We start from the raw sequence: 12659 nt of genomic DNA on the forward strand, positions 1-12659 counted from the left end.
TTAACAGGTTTGTCTGTCTTTCTTTCCCCTTCAAATAATTAGAGCCTCCAAGCTTTGTGGTGGTGCCAGAACAACAGGCTGTCATACCAAATACCACTGTGCGTTTTAAGAGTACCTTTAAGGGAACACCTCCTTTCACAGTGAAATGGTTCAGAGAGGACACTGAGTTGATCACTGGACCTTCCTGCTTTATTGGCCTCGAGGGGCTTTCATGCTTCATAGATCTTTATGCAGTGGGAATTTCAAACACTGGAACTTACTCTTGTCAAGTTAGCAATGATGCTGGTACAGTGAAATGTGCCACAAGCTTATTGGTGAAAGGTTAGACTTTATTCTTTTATGATTCGCTTCATTATTACGTGCCTTGCATCGCTTCCAATTTGTATATTTTGTCGTTGCTTTTTATGTTGTCTGTGGGCTTTTTTCATTATCATCTTGCTTTTATTCATCCCTCATCAACACGCTTCCTTTTCTGGCAGCCATTTTGTGCTCTTCATCTTTGAAGCCACCGCCTTCTGTCCTCTGCATCTGCTTTTAAAGGTGTTGCTTTTAAACTTATCCTAATTTTTTCTTTGCAGAACCCCCTGAGTTTGTTCAGAAACTACCAGCAACAAAGTATATAAAGATGGGAGAGCCACTTCGGCTTGAGAGCAAAGTTACTGGCACGCCTCCTTTGAAAATTAGCTGGTACAAAAATGATGCTGCTGTCACTGACAGTGACAACTTGAGGATGACATTTGATGACTTGGCGGCAGTGCTTGAGATTTTCAGCACCAGCAGAAATGATGATGGAGTGTACACCTGTGAAGCCCAGAATGATGCAGGAACTAAGAGTTGCAGCACCACTCTCTCAGTCAAAGGTTAGACAATGGGTGATTCCTCCCACCTAGACATGTGCCAATAATGAATAATGATGACATTATATTGGCACATGCCTACTCCCACTCACTGATGTCTTTCTTATAGCTTTTCCCCTGAAGTCTCATAATCTTTTAACCTCTATTAGCCTCTTTTTCATGTATCATTTTTCCAAACAGTTTGCTATTCAACTAATTCAAATCCTAAGTTATATATTAATGTCAGCTCATTTTAATTTGAAACATATTTGTAGAACCGCCAACTTTCCACAAAGTGCCCACACCTCTTGAGGGACTGAAAGGAAAAGATGTCAGTCTTAATTGTGAGCTGAAGGGAACCGTACCTTTTGAGATAACCTGGTTTAAAGCCAGCAAGCAACTGAAGGAAAGTAGAAAATACAAGTTTGTGTCTGAGGGACACTCTGCAACTCTGCACATCCTTGGTCTGGAGGCATCAGATGCTGGTGAATACGAATGCAAAGCCTCAAACAATGTGGGAAGTGATACCTGCCAGGCAACAGTGAAACTCAGAGGTTAGTAAAATTCTAAACACTGAAAGCTGTGAATGGTATTTTCTTTACGCAACAGCACCCTGTAATTTTATTAATGTCTAACATGACATTTTTCCCTGTCTTACGTGATTCTAAGATTATCTTTTCTTGCCATTTAGAACCACCAGTTTTTGTCAAAAAGCTGTCCAATACAACAGCTGTATCTGGTGAGGAAGTGACTCTGGTGGCCACCGTCAAAGGTTCTGAACCTATCAATGTGTCTTGGGTACAGGACAAGGACCATATTCTCACAGACAGTGACAATAGGAAAATTACATTTGAGAATAACCAGGTCACTCTTAAAATCTTTAAAGCTGATCCCACAGCTGCTGGGAAGTACACCTGTCAGCTTAAAAATGATGCTGGTGTTGCAGAATGCATGGCAAACCTAACTGTTCTAGGTTTGTAGAATTCTTTCTGCTCCCTTTGCTTTTCTCCTTATATTGCATGGTTTTGTTGTGAAACCAAACGATTATTCTTCATTTCCAGAACCCGCCGCAATTTTGGATAAGACAGAATCTGTCAGTGTCACAGCAGGTGACGCTGCAGCTTTAGAATGCAGTGTATCTGGAACCCCAGAGCTCAAACCAAAATGGTACAAAGATGGAGTGGAGTTGTCTTCTGGCAGGAATTACAAAATCACCTTTTCCAAAAGGATTTCCACTCTTAAAGTGCTGTCTGCACAGAAAGGTGATACTGGAGAGTACACCTTTGAAATCAAGAATGAGGTTGGCAGTGACAGCTGCAAAATGCACCTCACTGTCTTAGGTTAGTATTCGAATATGTTTACTTTAGTCACGTAATGATGTTTGAACATGCCTGACAATTAGTCCGATTCTAATTCTGACCATTCTCAATTAGCTCTCTTTAACTGTTAGCAATCTTATGATGTGTGAGTGAAGTGTAACTTCAGAATCTATTCATCACATTTCTGACTAACAACCATCTTTTTTAAACAGATAAAATTATCCCTCCCACATTTTCACGGAAAATGAAGGACACTCAGAGTATCATTGGCAAACCTATTGAAATGGACTGTAAGGTCTCAGGTTCTGCACCTCTCACCATTTCTTGGTACCACAACGGAGAAGAGGTCACAAGTGGACCAAATTATGAGATTAGTTTTGCTGAAAACACCTGTACCCTCAAGCTGCCCAATCTGAAACTGTCAGACTCGGGGTCATACATGTGCAAGGCACTGAACAGTGCTGGTACTGCAGAGACTACTGCCTCACTTGTTGTTAAAGGTCAGGAGTTTTGTTGTTTCTTTAAAATAAGTAAAAATATATTAGAAGTTTTCATTAATTCAGTTAATCTAGCGGGGAGAATTAGATCTAGTTAGAGTTAGAATAAGCAAAAATTTTCAGTATTATGAAGTAATAAAGTACTTCATATAATAGTACAATAAAGTACTGTTTTAAAGTAGTAAAGTAATAAAGTAGTTGCATCATTTATCAGACAAAGGCAAACAGTAGGTTTATGTTATCAAGACATATTTTATTAGGGCTGTCAAACAATCAAAATGATTAATCACAATTAATCACTTTATTTTGTGTACTTAATCACATTTATTCACATTTGTCACATTTGCAAAACTGCATTTTGTTAAAGCTATATGAATGGACAATGTAAGCTTCATCAGTAATACATTATTTTCATTATGTTATTGCTTATAATGCATGGCTACAACTTAGTCATCAGGGGCACGACTTAATTATCTCATTTCATGCCTTACAAAGTTGTGGCCATGCATTAGGATCTCGTTCCCACGCCTTAATACAGTGTGGCCAAACATTAATTTTATTTTTATGACATGTCACCAGCAGAGCTCCGTAAGAGCAACATATGCCATGCTGCAGCTGGGCTTCTGCCTAAACTACTACAGATTGTTTCAAGGGTCAAACCACCTGTATTACTAAATTAGTGGTAAATTAGTTGTGTTAACATATTTTTAATGCATTAACTTTGGACATGGTTGGACATTGGACATGATTGTTGAAGGTCTCAGGACCACAAACAATATTCTTTATATTCTTTTTTTCACGTTTGCTGCAGAACCTCCATCTTTTGTGTCACCACCTCAGCCAGTGGAGGCCCTCCCGGGTTCAAATGTCACATTTACTGCCACTGTGAGGGGAAGTGCCCCATTAAAACTGAAATGGTTCAGAGGCAGTAAGGAAATTGTGTCTGGTAGAAGCTGTGAGATTGCCTTGAGAGGAGACACAGCCATACTGGAGCTCTTTAAAATTGACACATCCCATGCAGGCGAATATACTTGCCAGATTATTAACGATGCAGGGAAGGAAAACTGCCCTGTCACCCTTTTTGTGAAAGGTTAGATGACGTGTTGTTTTATCGTCAAATAAAAACCTTTTTTATATTTGCGCAAGTGTGTACATGGTATAAGATGTAATTATATCAATTGTTTTGTACAGAGGCTGCACGTTTCGTCAAGAAGCTAAAGAATCTCTCAGTTGAAATGGGCAAGTCAATGATACTTGAATGCACGTATGCTGGAAGCCCCAAGATTCTTGTAAAATGGTACAAAGATGGTCAGGAGATTTTCTCCTCTTACAAATATAATATCACAACCACTGAGAGCTCCTGCATCCTGGAGTGTCTGAACAGTGATAAAGAGGCTGCAGGAAAATACACTTGCGAGGTTTCGAATGATGCTGGACACGATACCTGTAATGCCACAGTGTCCATTTTAGGTTTGTTTTTTTTTTTCCTAAAAATGTTTTAATTAGACAGAATCAGTTTGTATGCTTCCCTAAAATTAATAGCCAATTTGTGATGTTTTAGAACCACCTTCCTTTATTGAGAGTTTGGAACCGATGGAAGTGACTGCAGGTGATGCGGTCTGTCTGAAATGCCAGATTGTGGGGACTCCTGAGATCAAAGTGTCCTGGTTCAAAGGAGATGGCAAAGTCAGATCTTCCCCAACTTGTAGAATTGAATACTCCAAAGGCACGGCTTGCTTGAAATTAACTAAAGCCTCAAAAGCCGATATTGGCGAATACACTTGTAAGGCAGAAAACAGCATTGGATCTGCAACTTCTACCTGTTATTTAACTGTACAAGGTGATTATTTCTCTCCTCTTTCTCTTGATCGTTTAATATCTCATGTTTTATCCAGGTATAATGTACCTGCTGAATTGCTTGTGTTGTAGCTTTTACTGGTGTTTTGTTTAACCTTTCCTTTTTCAGAGGCCAAAACGCCACCTTCTTTCCCCAAGAAAATTACTAGCATTCAGCAAACTGAGGGACATAGTGTCCAGTTTGAGTGTCGTGTTGCAGGATCCTCTCCTATGGAGATTTCTTGGCTTAAAGATGGTGAACCTCTGAGAAGTGACTCAGAGTACACAATGACTTTTGATGATAATTCTGCTGTCCTGAAAATTGCCAAGGGTGAAATGAGACACTCTGGAGAATACACTTGTGTTGCAACAAATAGTGTTGGGACCGCCTCTTGTAGAGCCAAGCTCACACTTCAAGGTCTGTTCTGTTGAGTCATACTGTATATTAATGTGCTTTAATCAATGCCCGGTTCTGTTTTTCTGAACTGAACTTTTGGCCTACCCTAACATGTTTATGTATTTTGTGTTACTTCCTTTATTTAACTTTTCAGAGCCAAGATACCCAGCTGTGTTTGATAAAAAGCTTGTGCCTGTGGAAGTTTCAGTCGGAGATATCGTGGAACTGGAATGCCGCGTGACTGGATCATTACCAATAAAAGTGACTTGGTCAAAGGATCACAAAGATATCCGTACAGGGGGCAATTATAAGATATCGTTTGTGGAAAACACCCCACACCTCACTATTCTGAAGGCAGATAAGGCTGACTCTGGCCGCTACTCTTGCCATGCTAGTAATGATATGGGGAAGGACTCTTGTTCGACAGAAGTTATTGTGAAAGGTATTGGGTGACTGTTTATGAGTGTGGTTATGTCCGCGGTTCAGTCCAGTTTCTTTTTACTATGTGTAAATTCATTGTCTTCTTCTCAAATCTGCTTTTGTTGGTTTGTCATTCTTGCCATAAAACTGTCACAAAGAGGTGATGATGTTCGGGCTTATTCCAGGAATAATTAATATCACAACACCTTTGCATTAATCATGCACTTGTTTCTTGTTCCTAGAACGCAAAATTCCTCCAAGCTTCACCAAAAAGCCTTCAGAAACACTGGAGGACACTGAGGGCAAGTTAGTGAAGATTGAGGCCCGTGTTGCTGGATCGCAGCCCATGACCGTCAGCTGGTTCAAAGATGACACAGAAATCTTCAGCTCTGACAATTATGATATGACCTTCAAAAACAATATGGCTGTGCTGTTCATCAAGAATTCCCGCCTCTCAGATATTGGTACTTACACATGCAAGGTCAACAACGACGCTGGCGCTGCTTCTTGCCAGGTTTCTGTCCACATTACAGGTACATAGTTTTGGTCTCTGGGGTCTGCATGTTTTTGCAATTCATGCAAACACATCTCTCCCTCTGAAAGGTTGGAAATCTGTCTGAAACCATTCTGTAACTACATCTCTCTGTTGCTTCAAAGCATGTTTTTGGTTATATGTCTTCATCTTCAACCATAACTTCAAATTATGTGTATTTACTTATACATTTACTATGTGTATTTACTTATACATTTGTGTAAATCCTGTTCTTCATTTTTCAAATGCAGAGCAAAAGGTACCTCCAAGCTTTGACTTGTCTCTTAAACCTGTGACGGTGAATGAGGGTGAGACACTCTTTCTTAGCTGCCATGTACGTGGCTCTCCTCCACTGAAAATACAGTGGATGAAGGACAGGAGGGAGCTGACATCTTCTGCCAGCACCAAGATCACATTTGTAGATGGCACTGCCTCATTAGAGATAGTCCGTGCGTCTAAAACAGACGCAGGAGATTATCTCTGTAAGGCAACCAATGAAGTTGGTAGCGAGTTCTGCAAGTCTAGAGTCACTATCAAAGGTATTTCCTCCCATGTCCTGTACAACATTGCTTTCTCCTTAACATGTCTGTCATCTGTGGCTTCTTGCACTATTTTTTGTTTTAATATATTTTCTTCACTTGTGTTAGTATTGTTTAATCTTCTGCGTGCTTTACCCTGCTGCTGAGATGGTCATTTGTGGTTGTTCTTTCGTAATGCTAATTATTTCCGCATTTCTTTTATTACATACTAATGCTTATTCTTGTAGTTACTGTTGCTTGGATTTGACTCTCCAAAGTCAGCAAAGATCTTCCTTTTTCAAAAATCCAGAAGTGAAACGTTTCTTTTCAAAGGTTTTGATGCCATTCTTGCTTTCTTAACACATGGATAGTTGTTTTGTTGTCAGAGCTCTCACCTTGAATGGCTGCTGTAGTAATGGGTGCTTTGGCTTGTCTACTTATTAGCAAAATGCATCACTGTTATTATTTCTGTCTGACTCATTGCTGCATTTTGATCCAAATGACAGAGAAAGCAGGAGCTCCTGCTCCAGCTCCTGCAGCTCCCGCAGCCCCCGCAGCTCCTGAACCAGTTAAGAAACTGGACAACTTGTTCTTCATTGAGGAACCCAAGAGTGTCCGGATTACTGAGAGTAAGTGGCTAGCCTGATTATATTTTATAGTCTGGTAGCACAGTGGTCTGATAAATTTGACTGAAACTCGAGTCATCGTGGCCACCATAGGAGGGTGGGTAGAGATTAGGATGATGAGTTTTTTAAAGGCATACTGAAAGATTCTTAATTGAAATGGTTAATTCTAATAATTTAAGACTTTTGAAACAGCACTAACAGCAATGAATCTCGCATTTGTCACCCCTCCGGTAGGCCTCTCTGTGTAAATCTTCAGTGGTTTAGCCCAGTCATGGTCTGCTATAAGAATTTAGCTTTTAATTAAAATGAAGATGGCTGCTATAAATTGCACATCGGGCTTTAAAAAAAAGAAGAAGACAGTATGTCACCCAGTTTTTCTGGGGTTAAGAAGATATACTGGAGCAGAAAATAGAAAAGAAGCTTGTGCTATAGTAACTGCAGTTTAGTAGCTGACTAAACAAGACCCATTTTATACTGCAATTTTTTAGTCTCTCATGAATCAACAGTGCCACATACCTTATGTTTTTGTTTTAAAATTTTGTTCAGCTGACCACTGAAATGTAAGTTTATCTTTGAACAGAATGTGAAGTAGAAGGTGTCGCAGGGTCCACTATATGAGCAAGTAGTCTGTAATGGGATAAGTCAGAGGCATGCGGATTGTAAAAACAGAAGAAGCTTTACTTGATTCAGGGAGTTCCAAAGTTGTGGTCAAAAAAACAGGCCAAGGTCAGTTCCAAAAAAATCCAAATGCCAGAAAAACACCATCATAACCAAACCAAGGAGAGAAAGCAAAAGGCAGAGTCGAATAAAACAGGCAAGAGATCAATACACAAGAAAAACAAACAAATGCACAATAAAACGCTCAGTAGCTCTGTGAACAGTAGCAATACCTCGCAAAGTGCCTACTCTAAATCCCAGGGCTTATAAGGCTAACTAAACAAGTCACATGACAGACAAAACAGGTAAACACAATCAGTATTCAGATGAGGCTGATCTATGACAAGTTTTGTGTGGTGGAGTCACATAATCACCCAAGGGGTTCTGGGAATTGGAGTCCATGCTGGAGGACTGTGTGACACAGTCAAGAACAGTTTATTATATAGCTGTGCTTTAACAGTTTATATTCACATTCACAGCAAGCTGCATGCTAGTGAGGGCAGCATGGTGAAAGTATGGGGCTAAGTTGAAATGAAGGATTAAATGAGTAGTTCTCTAAAGGCAAATGAGGTAAGGCAAGTGGCCCATGCATGAAATTTTCAGGGAGCCCAAAATTCCTATTAGCACTTCTGGTCATGGGTTTAGTCCAGGCTATTATTGTACATTGAAGCAAAGCACCTAGGCCAAAGTAGCTAATGTTAGTTGTCAAATGGACAAAAGCATCAGCAGAATGAATGCATGTTAAAATCAGTATGTATCATTTTTGACAAAAAAAGGTTTAACTTTTCTATTTTGAACATATTTACAGAGGGCACTGCAACCTTCATCGCCAAAGTTGGGGGTGATCCCATTCCTAACGTGAAATGGATGAAAGGCAAGTGGAGACAGATGAGTCATGGTGGCCGCATCACCATTGATCAGAAAGGACAAGAGGCCAAGTTGGAGATCAGAGAAGCGACCAAATCTGACACTGGCCAGTATAGATGTGTAGCCGCTAACAAGCATGGAGAAATCGAGTGCAGCACCGAACTGAATGTCGACGAGAAGAAAGAGATTGTACTTGAAACAGTTAAACTGAAGAAGTGAGTGTGGTATTAATGGTGTTTTCATGAGTTACTGAGTAAAGACACTTGAACCTGTAGTCGCTGAATGGAATAAATAAACCATACTCTATGTTTGTTTTTAGGACACCCTCAAAGCAGAAAAGCCCAAAAGAGGAAAAGGAAATTGACATTGTTGAGCTGCTCAGAAATGTGGATCCCAAAGAGTATGAGAAATATGCTCGCATGTATGGCATCACAGACTACCGAGGCATTCTTCAGGCCATTGAGCAGCTCAAGAGGGAGAAAGAAGAAGAAAGTGGAAGACCGGTGAGAGTGTTTGCATGTACTGTATATTGCATTGCTCTAGTGTTAACTAGAGAATATTTATGAACCTGATTTTTGTATTATTTAAGTTCAGATGTTTTTGGCTTTTATTTGCTAGCTTGGTGTGGTTTATATGCTGCTTATCCAAGAAGTATAACACTGCTGTTGGAACAAAACCTTGTATTTCCATTTTTTGCATTTTTCAGTTTTTGACATACTTTGAAAAGGCCTACTGTCCTTTACATTGTGTGTGTAAATTTCCTGATGAATGGACAAAAAAATGGCCCAGAATGACTAAGAAAATGTCTGGTTCCATTGACTTACATTAAAAATAAAGGATGTTTTTCCTTCTCATGTTAAGTTAACATTTCAAGAAAGACACCTTTTGCCATAGTATTTTACTGTATAGTGCTCTCTTTCATTTTGATTCTTGATTTTTTTTGCTGTTAGGAAGTGGAACGTGCAAGACGTGAGCCAGATGAAGATTTGGCCAAACTTGTGGCTGATTTGCAGAAGAGGATGGAGCAAACTGAGGTTTGAATATTTGTTAATGATTCGCGATTAATGAATTCATATTCAACATGAAGCATAACACTGAGCAGTTCAATTGTTATTTTTTATTATGCTTTACTGTACTGTCTGCACACTTAAAAATTATGTTTTTGCAAAGGTTCTTTAGTAAAGAAATAGCTCTATATAGAACCATGAACCCTCAACAAACCTTTTGCTTGATTATAAGGTTCTTTGCATCATAAAAGGTTCTTCAGATTGATGGAGAATGTGCTGTAGATGGATCTCTATAGTACCTTTTATAAAGCACCATAAAGGGTTCTTCTTATTACAAGCTTGACATCGTAACAATAGAAGAACACTTTTTGGTGCTATATAGAACCCTTTTCAAAAAAGTTCTATATAGAACCATCTACAGCGCATTCTCAGTCAATGGCACCTAAAGTCAGAATGCCAAAAAAAATCAAAAATCAAAAATACCATTAATGTTTTTTTTTTGTGTATCTGCTGCCATATGTTGTTTTGCGAATCCTCACATGCAGTTATCATTGTCTGTGTAGCCTGTTACGTTGATCAGAGACATCACAGATCAGACGACAGATGCCAACAAGGAGGCTGTCTTTGAATGTGAGATCAAGATCAACTACCCAGAGATCATGCTGACCTGGTATAAAGGAACCCAAAAACTTGAAACAAGTGACAAGTACGAGATCAAAATTAGTGGTGACCGCCACATCTTGAAGATCAAGAATTGCCAGACCAAGGATGAAGGCAGTTACCGAATTGTTTGTGGGCCTCATATCTCTAGCGCCAAACTTACAGTATTGGGTATGTACCGTACACCTAAAAAATGAACTATGATCATACAGCCAAGAAAGAAAGATAGCTAATGTTGCCATTTAGCATGGCTTTTACCATTCATTCTTAAGGATTTTAACACTGGTTTGAATTTAATAAAAGGTACGAGTATAGGGTTTTAATGTTCTCTCACTTTTCTTTTTTACAGAAGGTGAAGTGGAACGGCACATGGAAGATGTTGCTGGTAAGGAAGGCCAAACCTGCACACTAACATGCCAGTTCTCCATACCCAATGTAAAGGCACAGTGGTTTAAAAATGGAAAGCTTTTAGAGCCTCGTGGCCGATACACATACGCTGTGGCTAATTATACTCAGAAGCTCTCGATCAAAGACGTTAGGCCTGAAGACCAGGGAGAATATATGTGCAAATACAGACACCTTGAAACAGCTGCAAATCTTTGGGTTGAAGGTGTGTATACATTCGTGAGACTCATCTTTTTATTGTACAAGTTAGACCATCTACTAACCTCTTCCATCTTCATCTGTGAATAAGCCTTGTTTTCTTGCCTTCTTTTTGGATATTTTTAATAGGCATCTTAAGCAATGCTTAAATAATGATTATTCAACAAATTATGGAGAGTTTAAAAGTGTTTTTTTCCAATTTTCATTGAAGCACAAATGCTTTGTTTGTGCATCAGAAAAAAATGAGGAAAACAAACAGTAGATTTATTCTCTGATCATCAACCTTGCGTTATTTCTCTTTAGCGGAACAAATTCATTTCACTAAGCGCATTCAGAACATTGTTGTCCGGGAACGACAGTCCGCAACTTTTGAATGTGAAGTGTCCTTCGACAACGCAGTAGTAACATGGTACAAGGATACATGGGAGCTTAAAGAGAGTCCAAAGTACACATTCAGAAGCGAAGGTCGACGGCACTTTATGATCATCCGCAACGTAACCTCTGAGGATGAAGGTTCGTCCAGCCAACATCCAGCTGCATTCAGTTTTATGTCTCTATGATTTTCATCTTCTTATTCATCTAAAATGGGCCCTATTAATCTTATGAACAATTCTTTAGGCGTATATTCAGTGATTGTCAGATTGGAGCCCAGAGGTGAAGCCAAAAGTACAGCAGAGCTGTATCTGTCTGGTAAAGGTCTGTACCAACCCCTTAGTCACTTGAATAAAATTTATGTGGCGTGCATGTTCCAGTGCATTTATGTCCATAACGTTATGTTACTGTACCTCCTTTCACAGAAATTGATGTAGGAAGGGTACCTTATGGTAAGTAATTTAATTAAAGGTCCCTTTATTAATAATGAAGCACAAAGTTATATATAGATAGTGTATTCAACTTTTTTATACTACACACAATTGATTAGTTTCAATAGTTTGTGCTAGAAATTCAACTGATATTTAAAACCCCTCAGATATCCCTGATTCATCAATACAAGTCCCTGAAGCACCATCTGCATTTACTATTGAAGGTAAGAAAGGGACCTAAATCTAGTTGTAAAATCTCCAACCCTGAATGCACTCACTAATTTAATTCTTTATTTTGAAAGCTGAAACTTCTGCAGAATACTATCATTATGAAGAAAAGATGGAAGTACAAGGTATACCATATACCTGAACCCTGATAACTAACTCTTCATTATCTTACAAAGCCATGCATTAAAAGTGGACATTCAGGCTAACAATAATAATCATCTTCATCCTTAACCATCCCATCCATTAATCCAGAACTTCAAAAGTGTCGATGAGCATAATGCTGTAATCTCACCAGCACCGATTTTCAAAAATGTTTTTTTCAAGTGAAATTCTGAAATGTTTTGGAATAACCAATTAATGCCACTGGATTTAAAATAACAGCAATGTTATAATAATAATAATAATAATAATAATAATAATAATAATAAAACATGATTTATCTGGTTATATTTCTGATGTTTGTCATGAATTGTTGTCCTTCATCAGAATATGAGTATGAATACAGGACAGAAGAGAGGGTAGTAGAGGAAGTCTCTATAACAGGTATCACTGAGAGCTTTCCATTCTGGTTCATTCACTCAAGTCTCACCAACAAACTAACCCTCTTCCTTTTTTTCAGCATAAACAACTTGAACGTGTCACCTTTTCATTGTTCTTGTTAATAACTCATCTCTTCTTATTCTTTCCATGGCATCTTTCAAAAATTCACAATGGGTCTTTGTGTCCTTCACTGTGTTTGTCTCTGCCATATATGTGTCGGAACAGTTTAACGTGTTTGTATTTGTATCTTCAAAGATCGTTTGTCTTCATTTTGTCTGTAATTTCATTGTGTCAGTGTTTCTTGTTTCTTTGT

At 38.8% G+C, this 12659-nt stretch overlaps 1 protein-coding gene across 1 annotated transcript in view; it reads left to right on the plus strand.

The window, feature by feature from the left end:
• The window catches only part of ttn.2 (titin, tandem duplicate 2), a 180173-nt gene that overhangs the window by 58859 nt on the left and 108655 nt on the right, over positions 1-12659 (plus strand). Inside the window, exons 56-80 of the mRNA XM_036572840.1 lie at positions 43-321; positions 579-860; positions 1112-1390; positions 1528-1809; positions 1898-2176; positions 2368-2655; positions 3464-3742; positions 3844-4122; positions 4214-4492; positions 4619-4906; positions 5040-5327; positions 5548-5838; positions 6089-6376; positions 6862-6984; positions 8447-8720; positions 8825-9008; positions 9456-9539; positions 10076-10343; positions 10522-10782; positions 11079-11288; positions 11394-11471; positions 11573-11599; positions 11746-11802; positions 11881-11931; positions 12293-12349. Coding sequence (XP_036428733.1) covers positions 43-321; positions 579-860; positions 1112-1390; positions 1528-1809; positions 1898-2176; positions 2368-2655; positions 3464-3742; positions 3844-4122; positions 4214-4492; positions 4619-4906; positions 5040-5327; positions 5548-5838; positions 6089-6376; positions 6862-6984; positions 8447-8720; positions 8825-9008; positions 9456-9539; positions 10076-10343; positions 10522-10782; positions 11079-11288; positions 11394-11471; positions 11573-11599; positions 11746-11802; positions 11881-11931; positions 12293-12349 — 5355 coding nt within the window. The remainder of the gene's footprint in view (positions 1-42; positions 322-578; positions 861-1111; positions 1391-1527; positions 1810-1897; positions 2177-2367; positions 2656-3463; positions 3743-3843; positions 4123-4213; positions 4493-4618; positions 4907-5039; positions 5328-5547; positions 5839-6088; positions 6377-6861; positions 6985-8446; positions 8721-8824; positions 9009-9455; positions 9540-10075; positions 10344-10521; positions 10783-11078; positions 11289-11393; positions 11472-11572; positions 11600-11745; positions 11803-11880; positions 11932-12292; positions 12350-12659) is intronic.

Source organism: Colossoma macropomum, unplaced genomic scaffold (assembly GCF_904425465.1).
Source record: "Colossoma macropomum unplaced genomic scaffold, Colossoma_macropomum, whole genome shotgun sequence".
In the NCBI taxonomy this organism is placed as follows: domain Eukaryota; kingdom Metazoa; phylum Chordata; class Actinopteri; order Characiformes; family Serrasalmidae; genus Colossoma; species Colossoma macropomum.